Source organism: Panthera uncia (genome assembly GCF_023721935.1).
Source record: "Panthera uncia isolate 11264 chromosome A1 unlocalized genomic scaffold, Puncia_PCG_1.0 HiC_scaffold_16, whole genome shotgun sequence".
In the NCBI taxonomy this organism is placed as follows: Eukaryota; Metazoa; Chordata; class Mammalia; order Carnivora; family Felidae; genus Panthera; species Panthera uncia.
The window spans coordinates 2,309,326-2,321,760 of record NW_026057576.1 but is presented as its reverse complement, the minus strand read 5'-3'; the positions used below and the strand labels follow the sequence as shown (position 1 = coordinate 2,321,760).

General features: G+C 45.4%; 2 protein-coding genes across 19 annotated transcripts in view; one reads left to right on the top strand and one right to left on the bottom strand.

The window, feature by feature from the left end:
• Window positions 1–12,435, bottom strand: part of FGF9 (fibroblast growth factor 9) — a 211,428-nt gene that overhangs the window by 85,786 nt on the left and 113,207 nt on the right. For 5 of the 18 annotated variants that reach the window (XR_007461189.1, XR_007461183.1, XR_007461180.1 and 2 more), the window contains exons 1-2: window positions 9,326–9,729; window positions 3,044–3,218 (exon numbers count right to left, since the gene is read on the bottom strand). The exons of 3 other annotated variants lie outside the window; for them this stretch is intronic. Coding sequence is in view for 1 of the 15 variants with exons in the window: in XM_049647356.1 (XP_049503313.1) it covers window positions 3,044–3,218; window positions 4,682–4,734 (228 nt within the window). In the remaining 14 variants the exon portion in view is untranslated. 10 more of the 18 variants (XR_007461187.1, XR_007461190.1, XR_007461186.1 and 7 more) reach the window with 6 other exon arrangements.
• MICU2 (mitochondrial calcium uptake 2) overlaps window positions 9,129–12,435 on the top strand; it is a 143,739-nt gene continuing 140,432 nt past the window's right edge. The window contains exon 1 of the mRNA XM_049647338.1: window positions 9,129–9,338. Coding sequence (XP_049503295.1) covers window positions 9,129–9,338 — 210 coding nt within the window. The remainder of the gene's footprint in view (window positions 9,339–12,435) is intronic.

Below are 12,435 nucleotides of genomic sequence, written 5' to 3'. Positions count from 1 at the left end.
CTGAAACTGGCGGATCACACCACAGTTTGCCGGACGACTGGCAAGCAAGTCATTTGAGCATCTGTCACATGGAAAGATGAGCTGCACATCTTTCTTTTACAAAACGACGCGTTCCAGATTTTGTGCCCACTTCTACAAGTGGCCGTCAGTAATGCACACTTAATTAAAAAAACATTTTGTCTTTTAAAGGCAAAAGTGATGTTTTTCACATTGGCCAAGAACGTGATTGCTTTTTGAAAGAAACGTGTGCTTTGAAAGTTCATTTTGGAAACCACTACTCGGAGATGTCTGCATCACCATGTGATTTGTTCCCCCCGGTGATGTAAGTGTGACCTAGGAAAACTCTTTTATTTACACGCTTACAAAGCCTGAACACAAAATGTTCTAACCCATTTGAAAATCTTCTTCTAAATATTAAAGTATAGTTGAAACATAACGTTATATTAGCTTCAGGTGCACAACATAGCGACCTGGCCAGTCTGTTATGCTGGGGTCACCACAACGCCATTAGGATACCATCAACTATACTCCCGGGGCTGAACCTTTCATCCCCTTGACTTACTCGTTCCGTAACTGGAAGCCTGTATCCTCCACTCCCCTTCATTTTGCCCATCCCCTCACCCCTTCAAACATTTTTGGCAAGTTTCAAACTCCATTAGTATAAAAGCACAAATGAATGACCAAGGCAGTTAGAGGTTCCAAGGGTCAAACTAACACCTTCTTCCCCGAACTGGTGGCTGGAACTGACATAAATAAATATCAGGGCGGTATCGTGGGCTTGCAGTCAGAGGTGCCAGACATGCAACTGCCTAGGGTCCTCGCCACTGGCCGTGCCCACATAGCTCGTCCTCGAAGGACAGCTGCATGTGAGCAGTGGAGAGCGGCCAACAGCCAGCAGCCCTGCCACAGCCCTGGAAGAAGCTACGAAGCAGTGCCTGTCCCGGGCAGAAGGCTCCCACCCTCACGATTACTCCAACAATCAGCAACAGGCACAGCGGCCTCAGAAACTTCCATGCCCAGGCTCCGTGCTCACACCCTCCTGATCCCAGACACGGCTTCCACTCAGACCCTCCTACTGATGGGGAACAGTCCCCCCAGCCCACTCAGCCAGCCCAGCCCTGCAAAACATCTCAAGCTCCTAAAAAGGCCAAGAGGACCTCCAAATCGCCACTACGGCCTAGTGTCTGAGTTCAGGGCTTCAGTGGCACAGGCCACATCTGCCATGTGGCTGCTCCTCAAAGACAGACCTCCAGTGGTCAGGCAGTCCAGAAGCAGCCCTATCACGCCCCCCGGACTATCTACATACCCAAATCCCCCAAAGAAGGTATCTACACCCCCAAAGAAGATGCTCTTGGCTTCACAGATTCAGCTCTACTGGCTCTAATTCGGAACAAGTTCCCCGTCAACGGCAAGAGCTACTGGCTCTCAAAAGCCACCCAGCATCTGCACAGCTCATCTTTGTCACCAACAACCACTTCTGGGCTCGTAGGCTTGTCTCTTCATCTGGAGGCCCACTCTCAACTCCCAACCCCCAAAGGTCGCAGCTAAAGGCTTCACAACTGGGAGAGGTCACTGAGGTCATGCCAGGAAGCAAGCCCGACTGAATACCTCATCCCTCAAGGCCATCCGCATCACCTCGCAGCAAACCAAGCAGGCAGCAGATCACCGACATCCAAGCCAACATTCTGCGTGTGTTCAAGGGGCAGCTCTATCCACCCTGTAAGTTACTGGAGGGTCACCTGTCACACCCTGCCCTTGCCCTCCTTGCCACAGCCCCAACATTTCTCGACGCCTAATGCTCATCACTGTCCCTGGGAGAGCCACCGAACAGTGACCATATCAAAGTAATTGTTCTGAATCCCTGAAGCACGAAACAAACTCAGGACAACCCAGTCAGTTGGAGAAAGACGCTTCCGAAAGGAACTTAGATTCTGCTGCCGGATGACCAGCCTCCAGCCCTGCCAATGCCCAGGGCACGAATCGCCTTGGGCGGGTGCTGCTGCTAACCGCATAGTCACCCAGCTTCGTGGCCTGAAGACAGAACCAACAGACCTGCTCTTGGGGGAAAGAAAAGCATAATGAAGTTGCAATTTTTAATTTTGTTTTTTTTTTTTAAGAAAGAATGAAAATAGTGACGCTTTTGCACTAACTCGATGCCCTCATATTTTGCACAGTCGAAGACAGGCTAAGATATTCTGGATGTCCTGATGCACATGAATCCATACCACGGACTTGAAATTTTCTATGAAACCTTGGGATCAAGGAACATTTTGCTAGATTTTTTTAGTTCCCGTCCCAGTCTTGCCCTTGCTCACCTGGATATGACATGGCTCTTCTAACTCCTCCAGTCATCTTTTTTTTTTTTTTAATTTTTCTTTCTTTTAAAGAGAGAGAGAATGTGAGAGCAAAAATGGGGAAGAGGGACAGAGAGAGACAGACAATCTTAAGCAGTGTCTACACTCAGACATGGGGCTCAATCCCATGACCCTGGGATCATGACCTGAGATGAAAACAACAGTTGTACATTCAAACAACTGAGCCACCCAGGTGCCCCCTCCAATCATCTTTGATTTGCTGGAAATACGTGGCTTACAGTTGAAAGGCAGCAAAGGAGGAAAAAGTATTATTTTCCTTTCTTGGTGACATATGCAGAACTTTCGAGATATTATAACTGACTTGAAAATAATCAAGTTTTGGGGTGCCTGGTGGCTCAGTCGGTTAAGCGTCCAGCTTCAGCTCAGGTCATGATCTCACAGTTCATGGGTTCGTGTCCCATGTCAGGCTCTGTGCTATCAGCACAGAGCCTGGAGCCTGCTTTGGATTCTGTGACTTTCTCTCTCTGCCCCTCCCTTGCTCATGCTCTGTCTTTCTCTCTCCTCCCTCTCTTTCTCTCTCTGTCTCTGAAAAATAAATTGACGTCACAAAAAATTTTATAAAAAAAATAAATAAATAATCGAGTTCCCCGAGCATACACAGTCTGTCCCATAAATGTGTTTTCAGATAACATCTATTTTGCAACTTCAAACGTTGTGCCACCACTCACCCTTAAGTGCACTTCACTATAGCACAGGTCACTCTCCCCATGACGTGGAAGTGTTATGCAACCCTTGCAGAACAGTCTTCTTCTCGTTGCCTCGTGTCTAACTTCCCAGCATTTCACGCAACCTTTGCGACTTTTTTCCTCAGTGCATTTTTGTGTGTCCATTGGATTACAAACACTATTAAGAAATACAAAACCGAGAAATCGGTATGTAGATTTTCTTTTAAAGTCATCTTGTAAAAGGCATCCTCAAATATTTAGAATAAAATTGTATGAGCTTGAGAATTACTTCACCACAATCTAGTCGGGGGAAATGGCACAGGTACAAATGAAACAAGATGGGTAACGGGGTGGTAACTGTTCAAGTCAGGGTAGACGTACATGGAGGTTTATCATGTTATGCTCTCCAGCGTTGTGTATATTTTAAGCTTTTCATGATAAAAAGCTTAAAAAGACACAAGTATCATGATTTCAGTACTTCGGTTAATAACACACTCCTTCCCTCCCTTTGAACATTTTTTTATGAGACAGCTTTTTGAGTTTTTACAGTTATTAAAAACTAGCATCTAAATTAACCGAACATAATGCCAGAACTTTGCATTTCTTTTGTTTGTTTGTTTTTAGGGTTTTTTTTTTTTTTGCATTTCTATCTCACAAAACTTAAACCAAAATTATCCAACTTAATGAAGCCAATTTAATCACATTGATCCCACTAGATATTAACATTTTTAGACAGTGCAAAACATTTATTGCACCTTTAAAACCAAAATTAAATTTTATTTTATAAGTACTATTTAATTTTTATCTCATAATTAAAATTTTACTATGAGCTTTTCATTGTTTAATTGTAAATGTGTTGGTTTAAGAAACAAATAAATGTACATAAAGCTTCAAAAAGTTTTAAGCATAAGGGCCACAATCCAATGTGTGAAGACCCCTGCCGGTGACAAAACCCCACAGGGGGAGCTGTTACTTATTTGTCTGTGCATCTCAGAGGTATGGCACTAAGCTTGGCACATATTTCACACTCAATCCAGTTTGCTTAACTTAAAAAAAAAAAAAGCCACTCTGGAGTGGCACAGAATGAGAATTTCAGAACTGGAAAAACAAACTGAAACCAAACGCCTCATTCTCCAACAAAGAGAGGTTTGGGAAGGTTAAATCACACAGCTAATGGAAGTGCGGTGAAAGAAATGTTTAGGAAGATTGATCTGACATAGATCTATGGGATGCTTCAGAGGAGAAAAAGGCTGGAAGCAACCGTGTGTGTTAAGAGGCGACTGCCATCATCAAAGCCTGCAGTAATGAGGGTGTAAACTGGGGTGATGGGCAGGGAATGAGAAGCAGAGGAGGATCTGAAAGACATTGAAAACGTACCCTTCACACTGCTTTTTCACTGTCAGTAAGATTTAATCTTGACCTATTTCTGCACAAGCTGATATCAATCACGATACCCAGATATTTTTACCCATAGCCCCAAACTGCACAAAAAAAGACATAATTAGCAATTCTTTTGACTCATCTAGGGCCTCTGAGAGTGATTCATACCCTTCACTACACAATTATCCACCATAAATATAGTTTAACCTCTGCTTATTCCAAGCAATGGTTCTTTAGAATGTCCATCTGTACATCACTTACTCTTTTGCTGTAGGATTAAGTCCAACCTCTTTATCTTTTGAGATCCTCAGCATTTTTTTTCTCCTCCACCTAAGATAATCAATCTTGACACACGTTATTCTGTAATACGACAGTAAGGAATCTTTCAGAATCAGGATAGCAAGTTTTGTTTTTTTTTCAATTTTTTTAAAGTTTATTTATTTTGAGACAGACAGAGACAGCATGGGTGCGGAAGGGGCAGAGAAAGAGAGGGAGAGAGAGAGAAATCCAAAGCAGGCTCCCCACTGCCAGCGCAGAGCCCAACACTGAGCCCAACACTGAGCTCGAACTCACAAAACCGTGAGATCATGACCCGAGCCAAAACCAAGAGTCGGATGCTTAACCAACTGAGCCACCCAGCAGAGCAAGTTTTATTTATCTTCCCTAAACACGCTAAGATCAAAGATTCATTTCAGTTAACCTTGTCTTTTAAAATGGACATACGATAGAGTAAATGTCTTCAATAAGAAAAGCTGGTTGATCTCTTTTGTTCAAGACCAACAACCCAGAGAAAATCAAACTTTTGATTGTAGATGGGAAGGAAAACAATTTAGAGAAGCAGATGGGATAATGGGTGAGAAAGGCCAGGATAAAACTGAGCAGGCAGAAGGCAATCACTTGGGTAGCGTCTGACATGCAAAGTCTGATCAGGCCCTAAGGGGAGTGGGGGCAGAGATACTGGAAAAGAGGTATAAGTACCCCAAAGACAAACCTGTAGAGGGTCAAGAGAGCTGACAACTGTCCCACATATCGCTGGAAATACTGCAGAACCCCTTGTGGCCCTCAAGCCACTCAGGGTCACCCCTAAACCAGTTCTGCTCCAAACCATGCAAACGCACACTGTACCTAGTTTTCTCCCATGCTCACAACCCTACTCCGATCTCTGAGGATCCTATCTATGCAAACCTTCCTCGCTTTCCGAGTTCCAGATTAGGCTTCCTCTCTTTCCTAGTTGACCACTGTAGCCAACCACACTCCTCCTCCTTGGTGTTAACAGTCAAATGCCATCTTGCATTGTTTTCAATTCAGGCCTGGCCTCCGGTAAAAGCAAAGTTCCTTGAGAATAGTTTCTCTGTCCTATAACTTATGTCCCTCCTTCAGAAAAAAAGCACAACGTGAATGAAAAGTGTTCTTTTGGGGGGTGCCTGGGGGGCTCAGCGGGTTAAGCGCCCGACTCTTGATTTCAGCTGAGGTCACGATCCCGTCATGATCTCATAATGATCATGGGTTTGAGCCCCACGTCTCTCGCTCCCTCCTTTTCTGCCCTTCTCCTGCATGGGCACACGCACGCGCTCTCTCTCAAAATAAATAAATAATTTTAAAAAATAATTTTGGAGCTACCGGTGTTTCTATTCTATTTTTCTCCAATTATCATTTAAAGCGGCATAGATCTTATAGTTTTAGAAGCAGTTCCTTATTTGGGGATCAGTTTATAAACTACATGGTTGAAAATACATCCCAGCCAAGGATGTATATTTTTCTCTACAGCTGGTGCTGAAGAGACGAACAAAGCTGGAGCCTAAAAAGACCAATATAGTCAATGCACTCAGACAAATGTCAACAGCTGCCAGGGAAGATTTCATACTTAGAATGGTTAGTCGGCTAGAAATTGGTTCTATTATAAGAATTTGTTTCCTCTGCAAAAGAAAAGTTTGAATACATTAAATCTTAATGAGAATTCTACAGGCCTGGGCACACAGTCCAAAAAAAAAAAAAGGGGGGGGAAAAAACCTAATTACAAAGCACAATTTTCCAAATACATTCAAAGATTTTCAGCAAAAATAATTTAAATGAATTTTTTGTCTTGGAAAATAAATTATATAGATTTCTGATGTTTGATACTCAAAGAATGGAAATAGGCACACCAGAGTTTCATTTGTGCCATCTCTTTTTTTCACTTATTCATATATTCATTCACAGAATGTCTAATACGTACTGGGCATTGTGCTAGGTGCTGAGGAAACAGAAAAATAAGATAGGCTTGCCCTGGAGGATGTCAAACTGTGGGTCAAATAGAATGTCTTTAAATATGCCCAATGCTCCAATGGGAATACGCAATAAGAATATTTGGGGCTCGGAGCCATGACTAAGTAATAGATGTGGGGTTTCATTAAATAGGTAGAGGAGGGGCGCCTGGGTGGCCCCGTCGGTTAAGCGTCCGATTTCGGCTCGGGTCATGATCTCGTGGTCCGTGGGTTCGAGCCCCGCGTCGGGCTCTGGGCTAACAGCTCAGAGCCTGGAGCCTGTTTCGGATTCTGTGTCTCCCTCTTTCTCTGACCCTCCCCTGTTCATGCTCTCTCGCTCTCTCTCTCTCTCTCTCTCTCTGTCTCAAAAATAAATAAATTTTAAAAAAGAAATTTTTTTAAATAAAATAGAGGAACAGTGGGAATTAGACAGTATGTATACACCTAACACTAGCATTTTAACCATGGTTTCTGGAAGCCAAGAGTATAGCGCAAGGTAAGCAGAAGGTAAGGTCTCCGTCAAGCTCATTTGTGATCAGAGGGCAGGAAAAACCCAGAAGTTGAAGAAGATAAACTGACACGGGTGGTGAGTCTACAACGTGCCGGGCATTTGTGGACTTTCTACAGAAGGTCTCCTTTCATCCCCCAATGCCAAACCATGGCAGAGTTGTTTACAGTGGAGAAAACCGAGACCCAGAGAAATTAAGTTAATTTGCCCCAAATCACAGTGATCATCCTGGCACAGCCGGGATTCTGACCGTGTGGTCTGGCTCACACATCTCGGTGTGATGAGTCTCATCCACTGCCTGCTGGCCTGGGAAGGCACACGGAAAGTGGTTTCAGCAGCCGGGGGAAAGTGAGGAAGCTCTGACTGCAGATGTGGACAAGCTGGCGAAGGAAAAGGGAGCAGGAACCGAGGGCAGATCGCGACAAAACGACCTGAGAATTCAGTGGTCAAATCAGACTCGCTGTGACACTTGTTTTTTTTGTTGGTTTCACAAACTGCAAGGTGACAGTGACTATGTGGTCGGGACCTTGCCACCATTTTGGCTGCAAGTTACTGCATAAAGCTTCTCCTTGGGACGCTTCAGAGGCTGAAGCAAGCTTATTAAGGAAACGTGCTCTGCAAAGTAAAGACCAAAGAACGGAGGGTCGGAGGCTACCAAACAAAGGCCTCTGCTAAAGGCACGAGCCTCAGCTAAATCGTCTCTTCTGACCGTCGCAACAACCTGGACCGAGGCTTTTTGTTCCAAGCCTGCACAGGGGAAAACATCATTGACGACAGTGACGTCGGGCAGGTGTCCTGATGCATCTGACTTGGTCCCAGGTGGGACGACAGGTCTCAAACACTTCACTGGGACAGAATTTAAATTCCACACTCAGCAAATGCTGATCGCCTGAAATAGGGCGGCTCTGTTTGCGAGTTCATTAGAAAATACCCCGTCAGAGTGAGCAGGCTGGGATAGGGTAGGATGTGGCAAAAATGAAAGAGCAGTCAAGAATACAAGAATAGGGAGGATGAACAAGACAGACGGGGAAGATGCTATTTTTTAGGTTTGCCAGTTTTGCAAGATGAAAGCAGTTCCGGAGACGGACGGTAGCGATGGTTGCCCAACAACGTGAATGTCCCAACACCAATGAAGTGTGTATTTAAAAACGGTTAAGACGGTAGCGCTGTGCGCATTTTGCCACAACTGAAAAAATAAGTTTAAAGTTTGCTTAAGCTATTAAAGTGACATAAGAGAACACGCTCACATTAAAAAAAAAAAACAAAAACAAAAACTTGCTTTAAGCACTTTTGTTTACTAGAAGCTGAACGAGCTAATTGATGTTATTTTAAATGGCCCGTGGGAAAGTAACTGCAGCATCTGTGGATTTCAGAATAATGATACAAGTAGTTGGAAGAAATTCTTAACACGCGTAGGCTCGTGGAATTTAAAACAGATGTAGCGTTAAGGACTATGCAAGGTTTTTCAGTTACACGCCCCAACTTCTTCCGGGATGGGCTTCCACTGCTAAGCTCAGGCCCATCAGAAAGGCAAACCACACACTCGATCACAGTTATTGTCCGCAGTGCCCGGCTCACCCGTCCGTGCTTTCCCCTCCAGCCCGCGGCGCCCACCAAACAGCGACTTCTCCCTAGCGAATGACACGTTTTCCTAACGAAAATCGTAGGACCTCCCTACACAATAGGGGAGCTATCTCGTTCTCGACTGCGGAGGCCACTTGGGGTTCTGTTCGGACCCCTTTCCAGCTACCCGGCTCCCTTGCACACGCTCCCCTACCGCCGCTGCGAGCTACGCGGCCGCAGCCGCCCGCGGAAGGCAGGCTCCGGGGGCTGGACGGAGGCCGTGCGGCTCTCGCGAGACCCGTGGCCGCGCGGGAGTTCTCGAGTCGTGCGACGAGGCGGCGGCGGCGGCGGCGGCGGCCCGGGACTCGGTGATGGATGGGGCGCTTCCGCAAAGATGGCGGCGGCTGCGGTAAGAAGCGCTCGGCTGACGGCCTGGGGCGGCCGACTGCGGCGTGGGCTCTCCGCCGGCCGGCGGGCTTTGCCGGGCCCCAGCGCCTTGGCGGCGGCAGTGGCCGGCGTGGCCCTGGCAGGCACAGGAGTGGCGTGGTACCACGGCCGCGTGAACGTCGCGGCGCCCGAAGGCAGGCTCACCGTCTTAGCGCAGGTACGGGACCGGTCCTTTTCGCCGAGCCCACCAAGCTCCTCCCTCCTCGGACTCCCGGCGGCGGAGGGTGAGGGCTGCCGCGGGCGGCCCCGGCTCCTCTGCCGGAGGCCACGTTAGGGGCGCCGCCGCGGAAGGCCCCGGACGGGTGGGAGGCGCTCCTTTCCAGCCGCGGCCCCCGCCGCGCGCGCCCGAGGGCATCGAGGCCGACGACGGGACGCGCAGCCCCTCCGGGGGGAATCCCGCGAAAGCCGCTCGGACACCCAACGCCCGAGACGCGAATGGAGACGAGGGGTGTGGGCGTGTCTTGGTTTGTGGATTTCTCACTACACCTGGCCCGCGCTCCCTCCCTTCCTGCTGGTGGTGCTCAGACGCTCAGGGGGTGTGTTTCCAGGGACTCACCTTCGTAACTAAATCCTTCACGACTGGTTCTCTGCGTAGCGTGGTGAAGTTGTCCTGATAGATGACTTTTTTTTTTTAACCGTGAAAGTGCCAACCATAAAAATTAGCAGGTTGATGATTTCCAGATTTTATCATCACCCGTGGGGAACGGTATTACATGATTATAAACCTTAATCTTCGGTAGACTCTAAGTACTAAGCAAAAGACGTTTCTTCTGAAACCTCCACGTTTAAGGGACAAAGTTCCCTACTTCAGTGTAAAACTGCCCGGTAAAATATTTGAAAAAGTACTACTTCTTAGATATTTTATGTACTTTTAATAAGTTTTAGTGTATGCGTTGCTTTGAAAATTGGAAATCGTATTCTTTGTTAGGTGTACCTTGTATCTTTTTTTTTAAGGGTCTCTTCTGTTTAAAAAATTTTTTTTAATGTTCATTTATTTTTGAGAGAGAGACAGAGGGGGGCAGTTTGGGGGTGGGCAGAGAGAGAGGGTGACACAGAATCGTAAGCAGGCTCCAGGCTCTGAGCTGTCAGCACAGAGCCCCATGCGGGGCTCAAACTCAGGAACCGTGAGATCACGACTGAGCCACCCACGCACCCCTACATTTTACCTTTCTAATGAAAAACCCAAGGAACGGTCAGATACAAAGAAAGAGAGGAAGACAGGCCTTCTGAATTAAAATTAAGCATTGATAAATGATATTTTGACTTGTATTAAATTAAGATGCCGTATGGGTAACAGGTTCAATAACTTTCCTATCCTCTTACCATTTCTGATCATAGGTGGGAGGATATGTCTTGTGGTATTTTATGGCATTTTTGTTAGTTCTCCTGGTGCCAAGGATTCAATTTATTATTCATCATTGGTTTCTCTCTGTTCTCAGCTCTTTTTTTTTTAATTTTTTTTTTAATGTTTATTTTTGACACAGAGACAGATCTTGAGCGGAAAGGGGGCAGAGAGAAAGAGAGGGAGACAGAATCCTTAACAGGCTGCAGGCTCTGAGCTGTCAGCACAGAGCCCAACGCAGGGCTCGAACTCATGAACTGTGAGATCGTGACCTGAGCTGAAGTCAGATGCTTAACCGACTGAGCCACCCAGGCACCCCTCTCTCTGTTCTCAGTCTCTTATTTCATTCTGTTTGCTACCTTTAGGTTAGTCTTACGAAGAATGACTTTTTAACCACATAGCGTACCCTTCTTCAGTAACCATTGGTGCCTCATTCTGCCTAGGATAAAATCCACATTAGAAAATTTTGATACTCAAAGCCCGTTGTGGTAATATTCTAACCCATCACTCCTTCCAGTAAAAGTGATTCACTTCCTTTTTTTTTTTTTTTAAACATTTATTTATTTTTGAGACAGAGCATGAGCCCAAGAGGGGCAGAGAGAGAGAGGGAGACACAGAACCTGGAGCAAGTCTCCAGGCTCTGAGCTGTCAGCACAGGGCCTGACACGGGGCTCGAACCCACGAGCCGCAAGATCATGATCTGAGCCGAAGTCGAGGCTTAACCAATGAAGCCACCCAGGCACCCCTAAGGTGTACAACTTGATGTTTTTTTATACGTTGTGAAATGGTCACAAATAACGAGTTAATTAACATACCCATCACCTCACCTAGTTACCATAGAGTATGTGTGTGATGAGAACACTTAGGATTTATCCTAAAACAAATTTCTAGTGTATAATAACAGCATTGTTAATTGCAGTCACCATACACTAACATAGTGTATGTTAGATCTCTAGGACTTACTCATCTCGTTTAACCGAAACTATTATCCTGTGACCAACATCTTCCCATTTCCCCCAACCTCGGGCAACCACCATTCTGCTCTGTTCTTCTATTCAACTATTTTAGATTTCACATATAAGTGAGACCATGTAGCATTCGTGTTTCTGTACCTGGCTTATTTCACTTAGCATATCTTCCATTCTCATCCTTATTGTTGGGTGGCAAGATTTCCTTTTTCAAGGCTGAATAATATTCCCGTGTGTGTGTGTGTGTACATGCACATCACACCTTTTCCTTTCAGCCATTGATGGACAGTTGGTTATTGTAAATAATGCTGCAAGGAATGTGGGAGTGCAGATATGTCTCCACAATACTGATTTCATCTCCTTCAGGTACGTACCCAGAAGTAGTGCTGTGGGACCATGTGGTAGTTCTATTCTTAATGTCCTGAGGACCCTCTGTATTGTTTTTCATGATGCCTGTCCCACTTTACTTTCCTAGCCAACAGTGTAGAAGGGTTTTCTTTTCTTCACCTCCTTTTCATGACTTGTTATCTTTTGTCTTTTTGGTAATAGCTATTCTGATAGATGTGAGGTGGTATCTTGTACAAGTTTTGATTTGCATTTTCCTGATGATTCATGATGTTGAGCACCTTTTCATATATATGTTTGTCTTTTGTATGTCTTCAAAAATGTCTGTTCACGTCCTTTGCCCATTTTTTAATCTGGTTATTTTATTTATTTCTACGGCCATTTAGTTTGAGTTCCATTTATATTTTGGTTATTAACGTCTTATCAGATGTATGGTTTGCAAAAATTTTCTCCCATTCTGTAGGTTGTCTTTCAGTCCGTGGTTTCTCTTTGCTCTTTATAAGCTTTTTTTTTTTTTTTTTTTTTTTTTTTTTAAAAAGAAACACTTTCAAAAAGCGGGGGGGGGGGGGGGGGGGGGGGAGGGGGGGGAGGGGAGAAAA